This window comes from Crocodylus porosus, unplaced genomic scaffold, assembly GCF_001723895.1.
Source record: "Crocodylus porosus isolate Cpor-Errol unplaced genomic scaffold, CroPor_comp1, whole genome shotgun sequence".
Taxonomy (NCBI): Eukaryota; Metazoa; Chordata; order Crocodylia; family Crocodylidae; genus Crocodylus; species Crocodylus porosus.
The window spans coordinates 108,492,475-108,507,503 of NW_017728886.1; the positions used below are offsets into that span (position 1 = coordinate 108,492,475).

Here is a 15,029-nt window from a genome sequence, read left to right on the forward strand (position 1 = left end):
TAGTCTACGCTACAGTAAACATCTCATGTCGATGTGCCCACAGAGAGAGAACTCTATTCATCTAGGCTGCTGGCCCAAAGTTCATTCAGAATCTAGCAGTATCAATGCTGCTGGTGTTGTGCCCATCCTTAGGTATAGGGAAGCTCACTGAAATCTCCAATATCCTTAAAATCCTTAAGTCCTATAAACATACAGGACTGCTCACAGTACCTGGAAATGGGACACCAGTCAGATAGCTTCAGGACTGTAGTGCTCAGAAGTTGAGTCCTCCAAGCAGTCTACAGTTCTCTGAGCTGATATTTGATCCCCTGAACCACTCACTCAACCTGGAGGAAACCTATAATGCCTCAATGCCAAGATTAATTATGTGGGTTCTTGTGCCTTCTGTTTTTAGTTATAATCTTCCTCAGACTTACCCACACCCTTCAGGGTGGGATGGATGGAGCTCCAGACCCCCACACTGCCTTTTCTCAGCCTCTGACCAATGGCAAACTCAAGATGAAGCAGTGGGATGCCCTCCAGGACAAGCAGAATGAGGAAAGGAATCATGAAGGCTCCTGGAATTCAACAAAGGAAAACATTTAATACACGTGAAATACCCTGACAAATCACAGATTGCCGTTCGGCATAGGTATGACAAACGGAACGTAAGCCTAGGTAGTACTGAGATAAAATCTCTTTCTATTGTCTGATAAAAATAATATTTCTGACTAATCTTAATATTCAGATTGTTCAGTGGAAGATCTGTTTGGCTCTATAAATTCAGCCAAAAGAGGTCGCCTTTTCCTACAGTGGCAAAAATGGGCCCAGATTATGTCCTCATGTTCCAGAAATGAAAATTTTGCATGCAAGTACTTGAAGATTGTTCAGGAAACTGGCTTATATCATTATACCTGCTCCAGACAGCTTATGTAGTGCTCAGTGTACCACTTATACCATGTGGTTAGAGGTGGGCAGAACAATGTGCTTCTCACTGTCTACATGCACAGAGAGGGGTCCTGATTTAGATGCATTTGGGGCTCAGAACTGCAACCGAAGTGAGTAGAAATTGTGAGTATTTAGTATCTCTGGTATCACTTAACAGCCTAAATGATGAGCACCAAATAAGAAGTCAGGAAATGGTGAATTTTAAGGTTGGGGTGAATGATGAGAGCTTAAATAAACTTTGAAATTGTGCCATTTTCACTGCATCAGTTAAAAAAAATTCTCAGTTTTGTTTGGACCTATCTGTTGTTCCTGTGCTGGCCTTAAGCCAGCCAGCCTGTTCTGCTTTATCTTCCTCATCTGCAGGGATCATGGTTTTCTCTGTTAAAAAATTGCAAATTCTTTGGTTGAAAACCCCCAAATCCATGATTAAAATGAAATGCCACTATATATATAGAACACACATTGTTATTGATATATTTACAAGCCCCACACCACCATAGCGAGCCCTCCGCCCCCCACCCCTGCCCAGCAGCAGCGGGGGTGGTGCAGTGGGTGTTGTGCCCATTGCTGCTGTCAGGCAGGCAGGGGATGACTCACCATGGCAGTGCAGAGCTCCCAGTGGCATCACTGAGCTTCACTGCCTGACTCTGCTCTGCCTTGGCACGCTTGGTCCCTGGAGGCCTTGGCAGGGAAGGCAGCAGGGCAGGGAACCTGAGCTCACAGGGAACAGCCCACACCCACCTCCACTATGGGCTCTGCTCTGGCCATGCCACCCATGGTGGAGGGGGAGCTGCAGCCAGGGCAGTTCCACTGTGGGCTGCAGCCAGGGCTCAGGTGATGCTGCAGGGGGCAGGGAGCTGTGGACCTGGGTCCCTGGCCCCATAGCCCTAGGAGCTGGGGTCCCCCTCTGGCAGGGCTGGGAGGGTGGGGAGTTAGGGGCACTGGCAGGGTTGGGGGGATGTGGGTGGGGAGTGAGGGGCATTGGCAGGACTGGGGAGCTGTGGGTGGGAAGTGAAGGGCACCAGCAGGACTGGGGGACTCTCGCTTGGGAGTGAGTCGCCTGGACCTGTGTCCTGGTGAGTGAAGGGAGCAGGAGCAGCTCTGCTTTTCCATGATAAAAAACTTAAAATCATATGCCAAAATTTATAGGTATTTAGAATGTGTTTTATTATAGTGACTAAGGCACTGATAGGCTTCCAAATCGCTTTAAAATTGTAAATATATCAATAAAACATTGTGTCTATATAGTGGCATTTCATTTTAATCAATATGTGTGTGTGTGTGTGTGTGTGTGTGTGCGCGCGTGTGTGTGTATAGTGGTATTTCATTTGAATCACTGAAAAACGTGGATTTGGGGGGGTTTAATCAGAAAATCTGTGCTTTTTTATCAGAGAAAACAAGAATCCCTGCTCATCACTGAGCAGTGACACTTTCTGTTTTTGCAGTGTTTAGTAAACAGCATTTAGTCGTGCTTCTATGCATTCTGCCTTAGCTCATTGCAGAATTCTGGTACCTGCGCTGCACTGGGTAGTTCTGAATGGCACTGCATTGTGCTGCCTAGACTTGGCCTTACTGGATAATTATTCCCAATTTACTGTTACTTTTAAAGATTTATCAGTTTGCCATTTTTACTGCAATGAAGGTGGGCTATTTTGAAGCAGTATATTCCATGTTAATGCTATTTTCTAAGAGGGACTAATTTATGCTGATTCTAACCAGAGCTGATTAGTGGAGCTCTGTGCTAACATGTAATGAATTGCTTCTCATAACCAGCTCTTACCTCCTTTCCCTTGGGATAGGAAAAACCCAGTGAAAATCACTGTCTCTTATACATCTTTAAGCATCTTTCCTACCCTAGCATTGTCATGCATGATCCATGCCACTGTGTATATGGCCATACCATGATCCTACTCCCAAACTTCAACCTCAACTCTGTCATGTATCTGACACTGCTGTTCTCCAGGTCTTTTCTCATCACAAGTCAAACCCTTCTAAATGGGATTGTCCCCTACTGGTGTTAACACTCTGGTGCTTTCCATGAAAGCCTTCCATCTTCATGTCATTGTAAGCCAGGTACTATTCTACCTATAAGAGTGTAAATGGACTGAAAATTGTGGTTGGGTGGGTCTGTTCCTTCCTACTTTTTAAAGATTCACCCTTAGGGTCAGCTGGCAGTGTGTTACAACAGTAGATACATTAATGAATTGTACTAAGGTACCTAAATCCACTTAGATGTCCAAAAGGGGGATTAGATTCTGACCCATATGTATATAGTACAGTACATGTTGCAGGTTTTTTCTGTTTTAAATATTGTTTGCTTACAGTATGTGACTGAGCTGTTTTGCATTCCGGTTTTTCTTTAGATGCAAATAGATAATTAAGCCAGAAGACATTAATGAGTAGTTAAATTCAATAATATTCCATGGTGTTCATGTCTTGCATAATACCTCATTGCATACAATCGTAGATAAACTTCTCGAGAGGTAAAAAGCACTGATAAAAAGCAGTACTAATGTAAAGTTTACTGTAGCAGTGCTTGGTGAATAAATAACTTTAAGTATAGCTATATAAATTAACATAAGGATGTGTTAGAATCAGGGATTTGTTCTTCCTCTTTGTTGGGTTTGGCTTTAGTTCTGAAGTCCTACTTTGAGAAAACCCCCTTCAAACTTCCTGTTCCTCTCTGTACCATCCTGGGAAATTATATTGTGGGGGAGCCCAGGGGCATATTTTTTGAGTGAGCACCCTTTTGTGGACCTGCACAGTGGCCACACAGGATACGTTAGGGCTTATTCACCTTCAGGTTATAAACTCTACTGGCCTGCTTCTGTCTTGTGCACAACAACCTCAGAAATGAGGTTGAGAGAGTCCTGGGGATACTCTGGGGGTGTCCTCAAGCACGGTAGAAGCTCAGATCTTGAGCTCGGTGCTAGGAGCACTACCATCATATCATACTAATTTGCAATATTAAATCCTTTGTATAGTTAAGATATAACGAGGACCTGACTCAAACCCTTTTCATAACTGCAATTCAGTTATTTTATTTTTTATATCACATCTGCATTATTATTGTGTCTCTTTAAGTAAATTTAGAAGTCCATTTTTCTAAGAGTTTCTAATTTACAATAGAAATTATCCTTATAGACTTCACTTGATTTCCAACAAACAGATCACATATGCATTTCAGTCTAAAAAGTTTCTGCATGCAATTGCTTTTCTGTTTGTTTGAACTGTGTTTGAGTTCCAGCTGAGAAACAGCAGTTTATTGACTGTTGACACGGTATCATCTCTAACATCTCTGACATGGTCAATTTAGTAATAGTGCCACAACAACAAGCAAGGTCTCTGTCACAGAGTAGTACAGTTTGCTATAGGCTTATGCTAATTGTATAAAATGATATTTTACCAAGGCTGAAAGTTTAAGCATTACATCCTGTTTTTCATAGTGCTTTGTCAGGGATGAAGCACAAATGTTTAACGCAGACAATTAAATGAGATAGTTCTCAATAAAGATTAACCATAAGACAAGGTCTAATGTCAGGAATATCTAACAAATGAAAATAAAGTTCATTCTGAGGCTGCCAGCTGAAGTGTTGATGCATACTTCCTAACCTTTACACTGTACTCATATTGAAATCAACTGCATATTTAGTAATGACATATTTTAGAATTGTTTAATACATCGTTTCAAGGGTAGAACATTTCATTTCATCCCATTGTGCTACTGCAAATACTCCCCTTTCAAAGGAAAAGCCACAAACTAAACTACTGCAAAGGCAATGTAACCACTCATATCCATCTCTATATTTGGTCATCAAAAAAGGTTGTGTGTAGGAGAAAGAACCCCCTCAATCCTAACCTTAAAGTTTGAATGTCTGGAAAAAGAAGAGTTCTTTATAAACTGAAAATGTAGCTCTTATTTCAAGTTAATATTGTCCATCTGCATTTAAAAAGCTCCTTGTTCATCACAGTTCAAAAAACACAGGGTAAATCTTTGCTTCACTCAGTTCCCTTTCCACTGTTCACAGGACCTGAAATGATTTGTGACTGGCTGGGCATATCTACATGTGCATTAAAGCACTGCTGTTACTGCGCATTAAGTTTAGTACCTGTAGTAACAGGTACTAACTCAATGTGTAGTACTGCACAGTAGCGCCAGCACGTGGTCTTTTAATGATGCTAATGCACTGTAGACTAATTCTACTGCACATTATCACATTAGCTTGGCTTTTGCCATGAGATGCTAATGCACAGTAGAATTAGTCTACTGCACATTTAGTGTCTCATGTAGACATGCCCTCTAAGCTCCTAGCTGGACAGAGCCCTGGATTGGGAGATACCCCTAGTGGTAAGAAGTTGGTATTATTAGTATCTGCATCTCTAGTACAAAGAGAGAGAGGAAGTGAGCACAGTGCACCCCCGGACCCAGTTGGCTTTTGACACCTTACAGATCACAGGCAGTAGGAACATCTTAGAGAAGAATGGAGGCTGCTTAACCCTGTCCATGGGATAGAGAATCTATGGATGAGGGCTGAAGCCCTGACAGAGCTGCTCCCTGCTGGCCCACCAGAAACTGAATGCCTCATTTAAAAAAAAAAAGCACAAATAGGAGCCAAGTGGAATAAATATAACTTACTGGAACTCAGCATTGGTCCTGCTCCATTTCCATGGAAGCAGATAATAAATCTGGGCTTACAAAAAAACCATGTTCTGTGTATAACAAAATGCACCCTCACTTATGTTAAAAAGAACTTTAAAGATTGCAAAATCAAGCATTCAACATTAGGAAACATGGGCTAAGAGCCAAATTCTATTCCACATGTTAGGCATGTAAAAGAATGTAGGTGCCTCCCAGTGCCATTCTAGTCCATCCTCCTTGAGTCCATGAAAAACAGTTAATGCAAAAGTTAAGTCAGTCCTCCTCTTTGCTACTATTTTGCGATTTAATCTTAAAGGTTAAATGACAGCATATTACAAAAGTAGATGCATTCATGGATTTTTAGTACTTGAGCAGGATAGAATAGAAGCCTGCTTAAGAGTCTAAGTTCACTAATGGCTTTTTTACACATTACACTTTAATCTTCTCAAATGTTGATCAGTGCTAGTGTTAGCTCAAGTTTAGGCCAGACATACATTCAAGCGAAAAACCTTCTCTGACTGTCCCCGACCTGCACAGCTGTGACTTGCTACAAGAGGGCTGGCAGGCAGTGGCCTGACTAGGAGCTACAGCTGTGAGGTGCCACTATAGGGCTGGCGAGCCAGAACAGGCTGCTCTCCATGGAGGTAGGTTGGAGAGGTAGGTGGGTGGGAGTGGGACCATGAGGCTGGAAGGGGGAGAGTTTAATGAAGGGAACTGGGTAGTGAAATGGGAGGTGAAGAGGCAATGGGTAGGAATGGCAGCTGGGGGCTGGGTGATGAAATGAAGGAAGTCAGCCATTGAAGCCACTGAAGGATAAAATAAAAATAAATAATAATAATAATAAAGAATTTATAAAGAAATAAAGAGGAAGTAAATTAAAGAAAGTCTCTTGCCTTAATAAATTGGGATTGGGATTGAGTAGCTCCAGATCCTGGGGATAGTGTCCCTGCCCTGGGAGGGAAGCCCCAGATCATAGGGACCCCTATCCGCAGAGCTGACCTAAGCAGGGTGCAGGGTCTGTGGCAAATCAGCCCTTGTGGGGACCTGTCCCTGCTCTGATCCCATGGGCCCCGGACATGAAGCAGCGGCAGGGGAGGGATAGCTCTCCACCACAGCTGTTCTGTCCAGCTCAGCAGGGTCCCCCAAAGTGTGGGGCCCTGGGCAGTCACCCTGAATCACCCCCCTAGGAATGGCCCTACATATCTGGCCTCTTACTTTGCTTCACCCCAGCCCTCCCTTCCAGATGGATCTGTACCCCTGCAAGGTGCCCAACCAGATCACACAAGAGGCGGGGTTGTCTTGGTGCCGGTACTGGTGCCCTGGGCAGTAGAATTCATGGGGTGGAAAGTTTGTCCACACAGAACAGGAGGGGAGGGGGGAAGGGACATTGAATCTGGGAATGCTGAACGATTGCAACTTGGATGGCTTATCTCTGGGGTGTGGCTACACATTTGCTGAACATGAGGTGGGTAACATGGGTCAGAGATAAACTTGCCCTGGAGTGGTGTAACTTCAAGAAGCCTAAAGGGCAATTAAAACTAGTTTATATAGCTTAATGTGTGGACAATTCAGAGTTAGGAACTCCCTGAGCTGCCTAAAATTAATATGTAACAAGGCCCTTAGATGTCCAATAGGTGGAATAAAATTGGATCTCATGTGACTTAAATTCTGCCCCACTGTGTGCATCTATATTAGGGCAGTCTTCAGTTACGCTATTATATGTGATTTATTCACAGGACCTTTTTCTTCTCTGGTAAGTTGGAGGCATGGTACTTATGGCATAGCCGACTGCACATTATTTTTATACAACCTCTTCATTCACTGTATGGTCCTAGGCCTTCTGTAGTTATGTCTACAGTGCAGGATGCATTGTAGCCCATGGACACCTGAGCTAGAGGTAGTCAGGTAGCTTGCACAATATAAGCAGTGCAGACTATTTCTTAGCAGAGTTGTCCCTCTGCCCTGACCAAACTGTTTCCCAGAACCTCAATACCATCTAGCAATTACAGCCATGTTTCATCACACATCATGCAAACTTTGCACAACATTGCTCACTACTTCACATGCCTTAACAATTTTTTTGGTGCTCCTCCTCATAGTAGTACCTAATGCTCATAGCACCCTGAATTCATTTATCTTTGCACGCCTCTCTGGAATAAGGCAGATCTCAAAGATGAGGCAATATGGCACAGAAATTAAGACCGCAGTTGTCAAATGCGCACAGATTTTGGACGACCACTCTAAGAAGCATACAGCTAGATCTTTCAAGGCACTGAAGGGTTAAAGACATGGCTAGGGGCCCAATGGGATGTTCTAAAGACCATAGGTCTTTAGAATCCGAAAGGATTGTGGCACCTAGATGTTTTGAAAATCTATTCAGACAGACATCTGCATCTTCAGACAGTTCACTACTTTTAGATCCTTTGAACTGGATTTTTCAGCAAGCTTAGCATTTTATATGCTCAAAGTTCAGAGCTGTGCCCACAGACATGCTCAGTCATTCTCTGGTTCAGTGTACACTGGACAGCATCCTATTCCAACCAGGTGTTTGAGGAGCAGCAAGGATCTATGAAAGGTGGAAGGAGGGAACAAGGGGGACAGGGTACTGGGAGGCAAGTCCAGACTGCAGATGTAGGGGCTCCTGGGGGATGTGAGGGATTAAAGGGGTGGGAGGTGGAGGGTACTGGATGGCAGCTCCTCATACATGTTTTGTAGAGAGGAATGGGTATGCTCTCTAAGGATCCCCAGGGAAGACCATTTGATCATCCTTTCCAACTCCTGTGCAAGGTTCTGAGCCCTGCAAGAGAGGTCCTGAAATGAAAACACCTCTTTCTGAAGTTTTTTAGGGCTGAGCATGTCGGTAGAGCTGTGCGTGAGAAATCTGGCTCTGGACTCAGCAGCAAAGCTTCCCTGACACCTAGTGGCCTTGGGATCCTTTTATCCTTGCAACCTGGGTGCAGGGCTAGGGGAAAGGGAAAGCTGGGGAAGAGCTACTAGGAGCTCCAGGCAGGGACAAGCCCCAGGAAGGAGGGAGTGATGGCTATTTAAAATAAAAGCTCATTACTTTTAGCTGTGGGACTACAAGTGGAAGGCTATTTCTTTAAAAATATGTTTATTGTAATATTTTGGATAATTAATATTTTTCTTCAGAAAAAAAGCAGTAATGTTGGCCTATATTAGCAGGTGCATCACTGGGAAGTCAAAGTGGTTCTTCTACTTTATTTGGCACTGGAGAGGCTTCACCTGAAGTATTGACTCTAGTTTTGGGTGCCACACTTCAAATAAAACAAGTTAGAACAAGTCCAATGGAGAGCAACAAAATGATTAGAGGAAATAATCTAGGAAATGAGACTTCCATGAAAAGTGGAAGAACTGGGATTATTTAGTGTGAAGAAGAAAAGAATTTGGGGAGGACTTAGGAACAGTTTTTGAGTGCAAAAAAGTGTGGAAAAGAAACAGAGGAACATTGGACTAGAAAGGCCTCCTGAGCCATTGAGTCCACTCCAGTGCAGCCACGGGTTATCATCAATCAAAGGGATTCCCAAACTTACCTCTTTGTACCCTCACCTATAACTACAAGAATTAATGTTTGAAGCACTATTAACACCCCATAACCTGCCACAGATGAAAAAACCTGGGAAGCAAGGGCATTGCCAGTGCTCTGCCACTGCAATAACAGGGAAGCCATTAAGTAATATGATGTGAATCAATTGTTTTGTGTTCTCGGAAGACAGGACAAGAAGTCATGGCTTAAAGTGCAGCAAGGGAGATTTAGGATAGATATGAGGGAGAACTTTTTCACCCTGAGGGTGACTGAGCATTGGAACAGATTATCTAAAAAGGTTGTGGACTCTCTAATCAATGGACATTTTGAAATGCAGATTAGACAAACATTTGTTTGGAGTGGTTCGAAAAGATAATACTGCTTTGAGGAGGATAGGTTACATCCTATGACCCTTCCAGTACTGTTTTTGTTGTGGGTCTGTTTAATTTATTTAGAATGCTTTAAACATATTTTTGAAATGCTTTCAACATGTGAAAATTGAGCATTTTTTAAAGGATTTAAGGATTCTAAATATAATTACTGCACTAAAATATTTAAAAACATGTCTCTGATTAGCATTTTTCCAGCATTTAGTAATGTGATTGATGTTGTAAATCTTTCATACAAAGATCTGTTCAACTCAGATAAATCTTTATTAAAAATAATCCTAACATTGTAATACATTGAAAGTGGGGAGTGTATTCCCTTGGTGGTTCATTTCCCAGCAGCATTTTCTAGCCCTGGGCAGGAAAGGTATACATGCATCAGGTGAGAAAGTAGGAGGGGAGATAATATTAAGTAATGGAAAACGCCATCTGTTACCTGGAGGTGATGTGAGAGGAAGATATGTAAAGAGTTCCTTCAATTTGTGTGGTTTCACTTTGACTAGCCAGGAGGAAGCATATCTATTTATGTGCATTAAAGTTGACTTTTCTCCTTGCAGTTCTGTCACATGCACACTGGCAAGCAAAGGTGGGGTTATGGTCAAGAAACTAAAAAACAGGACTGTCTTGACACTGGCATTTCTCTTAAAAAAACATATGTGTACATACACAATCTCCAAAATGCACATGGGTTTCAGAAAAAAAACCCTTTAAAAGCATCCCATTCTTGGTGTCTGTCTGAAGAAACAGCTCCCAATAACTTCTGACTTGCATCAGTAACTCTGTCCTTTGCCCTAATGAGGTGTAGTTATTTTTAAAAGAAGTCACACTAGGCTTGTGAGTGGTTTGAACTATCAGCTCAAAACAAGAGCTTTTCTTTCAGAAGGAAACCTCCCCTTCACATCTCGCTCCACCCCACTAAGAGCAGAATGCAAGTGGAAAATTACCAAGAAACAGCCAATGGCAAGATTTAAATATGCACTGTATGGCTGTAGCTTAAATTCAAGGCCACAGCATATCATCTTGAACCTGAATACAAACAGACATTGAAGAAGATGGTCCATGAATTCTGGCTTGCTGCTGAGTCCCCATTCTAGTCCCCATGTCCAAATGAGCTTCCCATTCATGGTACCCAGGCTTGGTCCATGTGGTTGACCCAGATTTACTCTAAAAAACTTTGAAGTGGCAGTGAGTTGTGGACACAAAGGGATGACGCCCTTTGTGCATAGTGCAGGGTACTATGTCAGGTGGGCGGGGGTAGGGATGTAACTTGGCCCACTGATGTGCCCACTAAAAAGTGGTAAGAACTGTAAAAAATGGATGACATAGTATCTTTAGGAGAGGGAACTGCATTTCAAGAACATTTTTCAAACAAGTTCAAATTTATCCCACATTTCTACTGTGGACCTGTGATGCACATTAAAGGTTAAAGCTACCTAAGTACATATATGGGGGCATATTCTATTCCAGCTATACATAATAGACATAGGTGCCTAAGTGCAATTCTACCCTGCTTAAGTCCCTGAGAATCTGTTAATGCAAAAGGTGGATGAGTTCTCCTCCTCATTGTGTTTCTGTCAGAGGAAAATGTGTTACAAAAGTAGATGCATTCGTGGGTTTTCAAGACTCAAGCACTGTAAAATAAAATCACACTTAGGTGCCTAACTCCACTTTGCTGTTGAATAGATGAAATAGAATCTGGCCTTTGATTTTTAAGGCGCTTAGAAAAACTCCCAAGTGTTAAACAATAAAATATCCTACACTGGCACTGCTACCTTACTAAGATATTTTGCATTCACTCAGGTATCACAGATGTGTCATACATTATCTAAAGCAAGTGAAAAACCTCTGAGCTGTACATACTTGCAGGCATCTTTTATAATGGAAACAGTAGTGTATCCTCCCCAAACCTTTCACAGTCCCAGGAATATAGGACTGAATAGGGCCTCTGGCCATCAAAGGCCAGCCTCCTGCATTTTCAGGTGACTGCTTGTTCAGAGGTGTCCCTGAGAAACCTTTCTTGCTCACAAAGCCACAAAGCACCCAGTGAAGGTTTTGCAGGCATGGAAAGAGAGCAGATGGGACAAGGGTGTTAACAGAGCCTTGGCCACTACAGTGGCAAGAATTTGCTAGGTAAAATATACTGTGAGGGTCCCTAGGAAGCAAACTGCCCGTGCTACAGATGTAGGCAAACAAACAAATGAAAAACAGGTTCACAGTCCCCTTCCTAACCCCAGATCTGGAGATCAGTCTGCCCCTGAGTGCAAGAGCAAGACCTGCTGCCCAGAAACCCAAATCAATGTCCCACCTTGACCCAGAGCAGATATCTAATGTTTCAGAGGAAGGTGAAAAAACCCCAGAAGTCCAAAAACGCATTAATGAAAAGGTAGAATGCCTGGACCCTGCAGGCAACCAGTGAAGCCTTGAAGCATGGGTTACCAGACACCTTTTAGAGTTGAGTTTGTTGGACCATTTTCTGTGTTAAAAAATAATTCTTGCATATGAAAAAGAGAAAGTCATTTCATATTAAATGACAACAGATACACATCTAGTTTCATACAACCCTACTTTCATGACAGTAGCCTGTATAAAAGACTTCCCTTATTAGATACATTATGTCTTGGAAATTGAAATATAACAAGTATATATTGGCTTCACTTTCTTTGAAAATCAACTCCATCAAACAATAGATGCTTGTCAGTCTCTAGCGTTTGCTTAGTATGGCTTTCTGCTCGTATATTACTACAATATAAATGAAACATTTATTTTATACTTTCCACTGTTTCATATAAGCAATATACTTGATGGATCATGGATTTCAAACCCTCAGAAATATCTTCCATAATATCTCCAAAGCACCCAAAACCAACATACTTAGAAAGCAAATTGAAAGAGTTGTTTTGCAAGCTAGAGACAATGACAGAATTTTTATCAGAGATAAACTAAATATTATTGCAATATGCAATGCATCATTCAGTATAAACTAATTTCCCTGAATGAGAAACTGAAGCTACTTTTCATTCTTTCTATTTCCTTAAATAAATGATTAAAAAGCATACCTCCTCCATGACTCTGGCAGAGATAAGGAAACCGCCATACATTTCCTAAACCCACACAAAAGCCTATGCAGGTTAACATATACTGAGCCTTGTTATCCCATTTCGGTCTTGAATCTGCTTCTTCTTTTTCAAGGATTTCTAGCTGTTCATGGGAAGGTATTCTGTTTTCCAGGCCTGAATTAGGCAACTTTAGCTTTACCATTATATATGTCTTTTATCTTAAAATAATGCTCTGGACAAGAATGAACAGAGCAAGCAGCCAGTTATAGATCTGATTCAAAAGGGATCATCAAATGTTGGCTTCAGCTATATATAGTGAACCTTTGGCACTAAACCTGAAAGTGCAGACTTGTGGTAAAAAGAAACGTCAGCAAATCATTTAATTAACCAAGTCAGCACTGATATTTATTAATGTCTTATCTGCCTAGGCTCCACGGAGCACTTTGTTCATTTTGTATAAGACATCAATACCAGTTGCTGCAATTTAGGAGGTAATTTGCTCTATAAATCTTAATCACCTACACGGTTGTGAAACACTTCTTGTCACTCCTCCTGTGTAAATTCAAGTACAATACATATTTTTCCCTATCAGGTGGAGAGTGAAAAGATTCCCGTAGATTCAGAGCTAATAAGTATGTGTCCAACTTTTAATTTTCAAGGTGAATGAATGTTATGTAAATCTGCTGCACATCATTTCCCCAAAAGCATATTTTTAACTCTTATTTTTACTTCCAAGTTCCCATGATTTTGAACCAAGATATTTCTCTGTTTCTCTACTAGATGACGTAAGCTATTAAACAATCTACAGAAGGAGTGTGACAGGGATTTTAAGATCTTTATTGTTTTAAAAATGCTGTACATCTAATTACCAGAAGACAAAGCCTCAAGGAAGGAAGTGCCTATTTATAAATAGGTTTGAAGTCATAAAAATGCCTTATCTTTATTTATAATTTTATGGTATGTTGACAGCAAGTGGTTCTTTTTTATGATGACGAAAGGCACAAAAATCACAGTTTTCTCTCATTCTCAGCATGAGTTTAAACTGTGGTATCCAAGGTTACATCTGTATTGCAGACTTGTAAGTTATCATGCCCAGCAGTGGCTCCCTCAAAGACTTTGCACTGCTCTGGGCAAGCAGCCCCCTGAACTAGACGCAATAGAGCCATGTCCAAATAGTGCTCTGGGCAGCCTCGTTTGCCATGGGGCAGGCTAAACCCAACAGTAGTGCTTCCTGGAGGGGACTACACTGTTTCCAATTCAGGAAGCAACTCACATGGAACAGTGCAGTTTATATTAACAGTGTGACAGTAAGTTTACCAAACAGACAGGAACATAGTCATTAATGTATGTAACTTGTCAAACATTGAGTTAGATAGCATGGCAGCACTCACAGTGCACATGAACACTGCATAAATCAAATGTTTGATCTCATCCTAAAATCCCCAGGTTCAGTATGGGATATAAAGGACAGAGGACTGGAAAGGATCTCCAGGACAAATAGTCTCATCACCAGTTATCTCAGAAAAACACCCCATACAAACCCTTCTACTGGCCTGGTCAACTCCACCTTCAAATGAATTAGGTTGCTTTGCCTCCAGTACTTCTGCTGGAAGACTAGGCAAGAGCCGTGGGAATCTGCCATCCTGCATTTGTGCAGGGGTTTGGACTAGATGATCCAGGATATCTCTTCCAGCCATACTCTTCTGCTGTTAGAAACTATCCTGAATTTAGTCATGGCCTGTTTTAACCCATTTATTCATTACCTTACATAGCTTCCTTCCCAGCCTGGCTTTTATGCCACTGAAGTATCTATTTATCATCAGGTCTCCTCTTAGCTTTCATTTTGATAGGCTAAATCAGAGACAGACAAAGTCCAGCTCATGGGCCAGATCTGGCTGGCAGTGGACTCCATTTCCCAGCTGCCTGTGTGCATGGCTGGGGCCGGTCTCCATGAAGACCCCAGCTGCAGCTGCTCGGGAAAGCTCAAGGCTGGGTTTGCCATGGAGTAGCCAGAGGCAGAGTAGGGCAGGCGGCTGCTCTGGAGTTGCTGGGAACTTATGATGGGGGCAGCTTCCTTCAGAGTCAGAGCAGAGCCATGATCTGTAGCCACCACGCTCCAGGCAAGGGCACACAAGCAGGGGATCACGGCTGTGCCCCAGCTCCAGACCAGGCTGTCACTACTGCAAGCAGCTGGGGCACAGCTGTGATCCCCTGCTTGTGCACCCCTGCCCAGAGTGTGCAGGCTACAGATCGTGGCTCTGGCCTGGCTCTGGAACAAGCTGCCCCCATTGCAAGATCCCAGCAACTCCAGAGCAGCCCCCTGCCCTGCTCTGCTATGTGCGCTGCCAGTGCAGCTGCGGCTAGTCTCCATGGCAGCTCCAGCCTTGAGCTTTCTTGCGCAACTGTGACTGGGGTCTCCATGGAGACCGGCCCTAGCCACATGGGCAGGGGCTACTGGGCAATGGAGTCCAGCTGCT

The 15,029-nt window shown here is 42.6% G+C and overlaps 1 protein-coding gene across 1 annotated transcript in view; it reads right to left on the reverse strand.

Moving 5' to 3' along the window:
* SLC6A19 (solute carrier family 6 member 19) overlaps nt 1-12,840 on the reverse strand; it is a 38,106-nt gene extending 25,266 nt beyond the window's left edge. The window contains exons 1-2 of the mRNA XM_019540383.1: nt 12,553-12,840; nt 417-557 (exon numbers count right to left, since the gene is read on the reverse strand). Coding sequence (XP_019395928.1) covers nt 417-557; nt 12,553-12,754 — 343 coding nt within the window. The 5' untranslated portion in view covers nt 12,755-12,840. The remainder of the gene's footprint in view (nt 1-416; nt 558-12,552) is intronic.
* Between the last annotated feature and the right edge of the window lie 2,189 nt (nt 12,841-15,029).